The 8,826-nt window shown below is 54.4% G+C and overlaps 1 protein-coding gene across 1 annotated transcript in view; it reads right to left on the reverse strand.

Annotated features, from left to right (window-relative positions):
* The window catches only part of PIK3R2 (phosphoinositide-3-kinase, regulatory subunit 2 (beta)), a 10,501-nt gene extending 8,088 nt beyond the window's left edge, over positions 1-2,413 (reverse strand). Inside the window, exon 1 of the mRNA XM_010287415.1 lies at positions 2,074-2,413. Within this exon, the coding sequence (XP_010285717.1) occupies positions 2,074-2,413 (340 nt within the window). The remainder of the gene's footprint in view (positions 1-2,073) is intronic.
* Between the last annotated feature and the right edge of the window lie 6,413 nt (positions 2,414-8,826).

The raw sequence follows: 8,826 nt of genomic DNA on the forward strand, positions 1-8,826 counted from the left end.
CTCACAGCACGGCCCGGGCAGCTGCGGAAATATTTCCGAGCCACATTTTCCGCTCGTGTTCTCTGCGGAAGGCAAACACCAGCAGGTCATAAATTCATCGGCAGAAAGCACTGGGCCTCGCCGTTCTGCGAGGCCAGCCCTGCTCCCGTGCTGTGCGACAGCCGTGGCACTGGCCCTCTTCCACGTGTGACACGGGAGGGCTAAGGGATCCCTGCCAGCCAGGAGAGGACCTGGGAAACAGGGCAGAAATGCTGTCAGCTATGAGCTTCGTGGGGCAGCCAGGAGACATCTCTGCACCTCACGAAGTGCAGACCACGAAGAAATAACACGGGCTTGGCTTAAATACAGTTTCTCAGTTGCAAATATGTGTCTCCCCACCAGCATCCTAACAGGCTGCATATAAAATGGCTTTGGGCATTTGAATTGCCACCATGCGGGCCCCGGCTGTGCCCAGGGTGGAGGCTGGCTGGGGGGATGCACCCGGAGAGAAGAGGGACAGGGCTGGCATCCCTGTCACATGCACTAGTACCCGACCCCCTTCATCCCCGGGCAGGATGCAGACAGGCTGGCTTTTGGTTTCTTTCCCAAACACATCTTTTCTCAGGAGCTTTGGGCACATATCTTCTTCCACATCCCAAAGATCCCCACCCCCGTGCAGGGCAGCAGCTTTGACTACCCAGACACAAGTCCACCAAGCCCCATTGGAGAAGAGGAGAAGGAGAGAGCCCATAAAGACATAAATACAGCCCCTGAGGGAGCGCAGGGCTGGATGCAGGCAAGGCCGACGCATCCACCGCAGAGCATGCCCCAGGCTCCCAAGAGGAGCTGCTTTCTTGGAAAGGCAGGTTGCAAGTGGGATGACTCAGGTCAGCGGCTCTCACTGCCAACCCAAACGCACGGCCCGGCTGCATTCCCACCCTGCGGAGATGTTTCCTGGGGCTGTCCCTCCGGCTCTGGGAGCAGGAGCATGGGAGGCAGCTGTGGGGAGCTGCACACCCAGCCCCACCACCCTTCTTTCTGAGACAAGGCCTCCCTTCCATTCATTAAGACCCCAGAGATGTTTCACACAGCTAAAAGCATCTGATGGGACAGACGTGGCTCCCAGGCAGAGAGGGATGGGGAGGACCGGGCGTGTGCTCAGATGCCCACCAGCTCCTGCTGCTGACCCTAATCCTCCCGTGCACACCAGCACAAAGTCTTCTGCAAGGCACGGGAAAAGCAAAGGCAGGCGAAGCATGACTATCACCCCTGTTTGCTGTTTCAGAGCACCCGGAGCCTGCCGAGCCCATACCATGGGGCCTATGAGCCAAAAGAAAAACAGGCAAAGAGAAGGCAGCTGCCACAGCTCTACAGGCAGCGCTGAGGCACAGTGGTTCTCCCAGCTCCCGGACCTGGTCAGTGCCAAGCCCAGCGCTGGCTGGGAGGCAGCCGCAGGTGCAGGGCGGCCCATACCCTGCCTGAGGGTGTCTGCCCAGCCCCAAGCGAGAGCTCTGCAATCCGTGGGGAAGGATGGGTGCCAGGCAGACAAGCAATTAACTCCAGTTCTCGGAAGTACTCTTTTAGACCCTGACTTTTCTCCTCTTGCCCAGAGACAAGTAATTGTGTGTCTCAGCACAGCCGAGCGGCTCTTGGCAGGGAGCAATGCCCCGGGCGCTCCAGAGGCAGAGGCAGGGAAGTGGTTGGGAGAGGTCAGGACTTATTCCTAAAGGGAGGGATTGGAGAAGAACCCTCAGCAGAGCCGGGAAATGGACCAAGGACCACAGGGATCCTGGCTGGTCAGGGGCCACAGAGGGAGAAGGATCTTGGAGAGGTAAGAGTGGTACAAGGCTTGCTCCAAGAAGCTCTGCTAAGTAGATTGATAAGCTGGAGGAACAACGTGCTTTTCTCTCAGCCAGGACTAAGCGTGAGCCCACAAAGCCCAGGCAACTCGAATGCATTGCTGCCGGCAAGGCAGTCCGGTGCTGCCGAGCCGAGGGCTTCATCGCTGTCCCACAAAGCCACTCACACATCCTCATCCGCTGCACGCCGAGGGTGGAGGTGTCTCAGAGCAACATAGCACACAGCAGGGCTTACCTTGCTCCAGAGCGTCCTGCAGCCGGCAGCCGCTGGCCCCCGGCGTTGCGGGCAGGGGTCTCTGCACTCGGGGCCGGTGAGAGGGGACGGAGATCTTCACGGGCCCCACGTACTCCACATACGTGCCGGGAAAGTCACCCTTCTGCTTGGTCCGCTCATTGACGCCCAGGATCCACCCAATCTGGTTGGGGGTCTGCTCATCCCCGTCTTTGAAGCCCAAGGCTTGCAAGGCCCCCTTGCTCACTATCAGGATGTCCCCAGGCAGCAGATCAATGTCCTCCTCGCGCTCCTTGCGGTAGGGGTAGAGCGCGCGGTACTGGAATCCGTCGGTGCTGCCCATTCTCTCTGCTGAGGGGAGAACGGCTCTGAAGGGTGAGGCAGTGTGTTTCGGGTGGGAGAAGAAGGACCTCAGAGGCAGCTCTCCCCCATCAGCACTCTGAATGTCTCTGCATGAACCAGTACCCCAGGAGCCTGGTCTGGGTGACCCGGCACGCTTAGGTACAGCCCCTTTTCCTTAGCTTGAAACCACGATTCAACCAAATTATGGAGCAAAGGGAGAAGGAGACAAACATAATCCAGCACTTGTGAGTGGGCATGCAGCAAAGAAACAGGAGATCAGGGTCTGCTTCACCAAAAAAGCAGCAAATTTCTTGGAGTCCAGGGGCCAAAAGGACGGAGCGTTTCCAGCCCAGAACAGCGTGGCATGCTACGTCTCCCTTCCCAGTGCCTGCAAAGAGAAGAAGACCTGTCACTGCACAGCCAGGCACCCCGCACTCTCCCAAGACACCAACATTCAAACCAGGGGTTCATCTGAGCAGCCAAGAGAGGTAGGACTTGATTCTCTCCTACCTAGCAGCTGATGTTGAGCCCTGGATCCAACCAGGATATGCTAATACCAATTTACACTCCCAAAAGCAAGAGCAGAGCCAGCGGCTGCAGGCAGAAATGCCACCTCCTCTCTGCTACAATCAGGCACCAGCCCTGCATCTTAAAGAGGTTCACTCCTGCTTCTTCAGCTTACCCTCACAGCACTTATGCAAACAAGAAGACAAGTGGGACAAAACAGCCTTTATGCAGGAGCTTTTGCATACAGAAAAGGGTGACCCTGCAACCACCAGCTGGATGCCCTGAATAGGAGCAAAACAAACAGATTTAACCTTTTCTTGTTAAATCGATTCAATTTCACAGTTCACCTTTACATCTCCCCATGCAATCCCCCACAAAGTAATTTTCTGAAGGTAGCTGCCCACAAACGTAGGTTAACCAAGCTTTCAGTGAAATGCTTTTGAGATGCTTTGCCATTCCCACAGAGCAGCACTTCAAAGCTTTGCTCTGAGCAAAGTAAATTTTTGAACTTTTCAAAAGCAGCAACAGCATCAAGTGCGGGCATGGGTTCTTTTTGCAGAGATGGAGGTGAGAGAAGTTATAATAGTCTTTAGAAGCCTTTAAGTCTACTGCCTTTCAGCTATTCAGAGAGAAATTGAAGAATATGCTGCCTGCCCTGCCCAGAAATCCACCAAAAAGAACAAACCTGGGTTATAACATGTTGTTGATGGGATGTATGAGCTGGGGCATTCCCATCAGCCGAGCACGTCCTCTTTTCCCATCCCCTCCCGGCCGCACGGGCCAGTTTTCCACCTCCCTCAGGCAAATCTCAGCATTCCAGTTCCCGCAGCCACGGCATACAACCAAGGACCGGACCTACAAGCCACCGGAGCAGCCAGAAACCAGCCTGCCCAGGGACACCCTACGCCTGCTGAAATGCTGCAGGTCCTATTAACAGCTTGAGCTGTTTTGGCCCAGAAAACACCCAATCCAGCTCAAACTCTCGAGTCTCATCTGAAAACTATTAGCGAACAGGAAGGCGCTTCTCAGGGCTGCCGGATCCTCTGCAGAGGGAGGCAAGGAGGCAAAGGGAGCCAGGGCACCCGTCCCAGCGGGGTCAATGCATAACCAAGCACGGCATGAAGCCAAGGCTGCTTTGACCACTGGTTGGACTAACGTTGGTGATCTGCAGTATTTCAAAATAACCCTTTCAGGCCAGCAACATGTTACAGTTCACATGAGCTACAAGCCCCCCTTTTCCCCCGCACGTGCTACCATCCCTGCACGCTACCAGAAAGTCAAAGATCGGTGCGAGTGCCCCATGAGGAGCTGGCTTCACCTCTCCGCAGCCAGGCTCTCCAGCCTGGCACCACGCTGCGGGCTCCTTCCCTTGACAAAGGACGGCACAAAGAGACCACGGCACATGAAATCTGTGTAGCAGCCAGGGCCCGTGCTAGTTGCCTGAGCTCGGGCAAGCGTCCCAGCTCGGCGCTCTTTGCCATGAATGAGCGGGCGCTGCCCTTGGGGAGGTAGGACACTTGCAGCCAGGCTCTGGTGGGTGGGGAACAGGATTGAGCCTGATCTGGTTTGCTGAAGAGCTTCTCTGGAGCTCCAGGAGCAACACAAGGCTGCAGGATTCATGGCGAGACCCTGGGGACAAAGAGTGTTTGTGGAAGAAGCAGCACATCCCAGCAGAGCCGCTGTGCAAGCTCCCACCACACTGGGATGGCAGCCGCAGGGAACTCGTAGCGGAGCCCACTTTTCCCCAATCCAACCAGCCCCAGCCAGGAAAATATTACTTCATAACCCAGAGCATAAAGAGAGATTTATAACTAGGCTCGCTGCCTGCCCCTCGCCCCTCTGAACGCTGCCTGTCAGGGTCCGACGGAGCCGAGCCGGCAGTGCCGGGGGCACGTCTGACTGCCAGGGGCCCGAGCGGTCACTGCCTGCTGGGAAAGGCATCGGCAGCTCCCGCTCCTCCCCGCGAGGACAGACCCTGTAAGGCACCCAGAGGCAGCAGAGCCCCAACCCAGCGGGATTGATGCTCCTCCACAGGCACCTCCCCAGCTTCCAGCCGCAGATCCCAGCCCCAACTCCAGGCGCCTCAGACAAGCTGGTGCAGCTGAAGAGGCTGGAAGGACAAAATGCTCAGCCCTGGCAAACTTGTTCAGTAGCTTTTCAAAGCAGACCTGTGCAGAGGGGTGGGAAGAGCTCCGGAGCACCGAGTCTCTCCAAAGAGCAGGTCCCACAGCTCCTGCTCCGTTGACTCCTTCCAGCCTCCTTCCCTGCGGTGGGAACACAGGGACACAGCTCTGTGCCACCCTGCTCTCCACGTCCCAGCAGGTCACTGGGCACATGAAAAAATACAGATAACATAGAGCCAGCCTGCTCCTGGGGCACTCGCCTGCCTTCCGTGCGCTCAGCCTATATGGGGATCGAGTACGCACAAATGGGGGTGAGGAGCCCCCCGGGAAACCCAAATCCACACGGCTAACACCAGCGCTGTCCTCTCCAGGGGAAACACTTGTCCTCTGTCCTGCCACGGACTCAGCAAGCTGCTTCCCAGGCTGAGCTGTGTGTGCAGGATGGCAGCCGCCGGCCAGGAAAGCTCTGCACCCCACAGAGAGCAGCTGACCGTGTCTTTGGGAGAGGCAACGCACACTTCCCAAAGCCTTGAAAGGGCTCTTTGGAGGGAAGGCGAGTTGGGGAAGGCAATGCCAAGAGCCCGGGACAGGCACGAGCCTGTCGGCTGGCAGCACACCTCCGAGCCGGGGCTCTGCGTGCACAGGAGAGAGGGAGCAGCTTGCCAAAAGATTTCAGCTGGGCCCAGCTCCAGGTTTGCTCGACTCTGGGAGAGGAACCTCGTGTGTCCATGCTGGCGAGCACTTGCTTAAGCTGCTCTGAAAATCCCATGCATCAGACATCTAAATACCTTTGGTAAATCTATCTCAGTGCCCAGAAACAATCCCTTGATTCATTAACTGCTGTCAATACTTTCTTTGTTTAATACATCGCTTTGAAACAAAAAACACATTACAAGTCTTTTTGTGTGTGCCCAGCATATAAATAAAAGCATCTTAACATTTCAAATGTGGTTCCTGTGCTTTTTAACCCAGTTCCAAGCACAGTTCAAAGTGCAGCTTGACTCAAAGCGAGACTGAGTGTTCCTTTCCCTCCAGTGAGGTGAAAGAATGCATAAAAATATTTAAAAGAAGAATATGCTTACAGCAATCTACACAGCCCAAATCTTTCCAAGTTACATCAGATCCTTAGTGAGCAAAACACCAAATCCAGTTTTGAACTGTAAAATGCTACGTATTAATGGGTTACAAACAATGAAAACAAACCTTTCCTTTAATAAAAAGAGAAAATAGGACAATAGGGATGGAAATAAAAATGGACACAGAACCACCTGCCACATCATGCCCTACTGCGACAACTGCTGCTGCACCGAGTCTTCCTGACCTACGCAGCCAGGGCAGCTCTGCTGGCCCCACACTCCACCGGAGCAGCAGAAGCCGACGGTGCCAAGCACGCCGTGGGTCATGCTGTACAGCACCAGAACCACTGAGCTGCACCAGGCTGGAGAGGGTGAGAGCTTGGGAACCGCTGGTTTATAATTCAGGACAGACAGCACCGCAATCCCCTGCCCTCCCAGGCAGCTTCCCGGGCCGGCTCCGTCCCCAACACTGCCCGAAGAGCCTGAACGACAACTCGTGAGGCTTGAGCCACAAGGGAGGCCGTGGCGGAGGTGGCAATGCTGCAACGAGCCACGGAGGAAGGAGCAGGGTGAGCCCACAGGGAGCTGGCACGGGCGGGAAGCGGAGCTGGACACACTCCACCAGCTGCCCCTGGGGAAGCGGCCAGAGGAGGGAGGAGAGCCAGAGCCATGCTGGAGGCTCGTGCTCCCAGGCTGGTGACGGCCACGGTGCTGCCAAAGCAGCTACTATTTCCCTCCAAACAGGGAAAAGCAGCAGGGGCAGCGAATTACGCTGTGAGCTGTGCCCAAGCCAGGCCTGCTACCCTGAGCGACCACATCGCGGCACAGGCGTGGGGCAGCCAAGGCCATTTTCATCTCTTTTCTCACAAGAAATGCTTCCCAGGCAGCCAGCAACAGAGCCCAAGGAGTAGCAGCGTCCTGCCCATGGCCACCAGCTACCCTTCGCTGAAGACAGGGAGAATTTGCTGCTCAGACTTACATTTCATTAAATATTTTTCTTTATTCACTGAAGCCCAAGGAAGTGAAAGAATATCTGAAAAATTTCACTGAAGAAGTAAATGTTATGATTAGCTGGGACCTGAGTAGCCTAATAAATCCCTGCCTTGGGATGACCGATACCGACCTCATTTTTGAGAGGCAGCTGGAGGTCTCAACAACCTCCTCCTCATAGGCTGGACAGTCCGAGAGTGCCTCCGGCAATCTGCAGACCTACTCCAAGACTTCTCATACTGTCCGGAGGCTTCTCCGCACATCGGACTTTCTTGCTTCAGTTGAAACTTGTCCTGTCTTACCCACCTCAGAAACTTTCTCTTCCTCCCTGCAAGAGCCTTTTACTTGGCCAGAGACTTTTATAAAAGCGGAGAAGGACCAAGCACTCTGTACCAGCACCATCACTTCACCCCAGGCTCCCTTTACACCAGCCCGCAAGCAGCAAGAACACAATACTTCCACTTTAGGAGCATTCATGGGGCAAGGTTTAGGGGTTTTTTTGGGGGGTTTTTTTTTTGGAGTTTTTTTTTTTTTTAGAAATAAACCCAGAAGCTGTATTTTGGCTATTTCCCTCAAAAATTACAGTTCTAAAAAGACTGAGTTAAAAAAAAAAAAAATCCAACTGCTCTTGCTAACTCATCTGCTTAAAATCATGTTCCCTGGGGTATTTGGAATTTATATGATGATTTATTAGCAGCTCTGCACAGTGCAGCAATCACATGAAGTAACCTACAAGGTGAGAAACAACCACATTAGCAGGCCAACATTATTCGGGTATCGGTTGAGAGAAGCAAGACTTTCCAACTTGAGAAATCCACCGTCCCTTCCTCTGTTTGCTTTTTGTCTTCCATTTCTTGGTTACTTTAGCTCCAAGCTGCAGCTCCAAATATTCCCAGAGGAATTAAAAAAAGCACTCGATATTATAAATACTCTTTTTCATTGTAAACACACCCCAGCACTCAGAGCGAAGCGCCGGCACTCTGACATGGCTCCAAACTGGCTCCGCAAACCACTCTGCTCCTCACCGCATTCCAGCTGAGCCGCGGTTTCTCTTCCAACCCAGAGCTTTTGTCCAGTGAGACCCAAGTACAGGCAGAAAGGATTTTCTTGTGTGCCTAAAATCTTGTTCTAGCGCGTTAAAAACCAAAGGTTTGGGGCAGCGATCACCTTTAAGAGGATCGAAGCCTTGCTGCAAACCACACAGGCAGATCGAAGCACAATCTGCCCACGTCAGAGAAGAGAGTCACCAAAGAAACCAAACCATCGCTTGGACTTTCCCACATCATGGAAGAGTCGATGACTAGAGCAGAGGCCAACCCAGCCTTGGGGACACACCAGCCCTTTGCATGTTAGGGAAGGGCGGGGGAATGGCCAGGAAAGCAGTGATTTAGGCTATATTTACTCAGCTGTCTCCATTCTCTGCTCTCACAGAGAAAGTCACAGGGCCAGTTCCCCAGTGGCTTCAAGAGCTGCTCGGGAAATAAAAGCCGCGCATTAATGGGGAGGAGAGAGAGCCATTCCTCTGCCACGCTGGGCAGGGGTGCCAAAAGGTGCAATGCTGGTGCCAATCCAGTTCTCTGCAGCTCTCGCAGAGCTCATTTTAGACAGGTTTCCCCCAGCTTTTATCTCCCATGGAACACAGGCCCTCAGTTTGGGAGGTATGTGACCACGGGAAGCTTCTTCTTCAAGGGGCTGAGAAACATCCCCAGCATTAGAAA

Source organism: Phaethon lepturus, unplaced genomic scaffold, assembly GCF_000687285.1.
Source record: "Phaethon lepturus isolate BGI_N335 unplaced genomic scaffold, ASM68728v1 scaffold31505, whole genome shotgun sequence".
Classification (NCBI taxonomy): Eukaryota; Metazoa; Chordata; class Aves; order Phaethontiformes; family Phaethontidae; genus Phaethon; species Phaethon lepturus.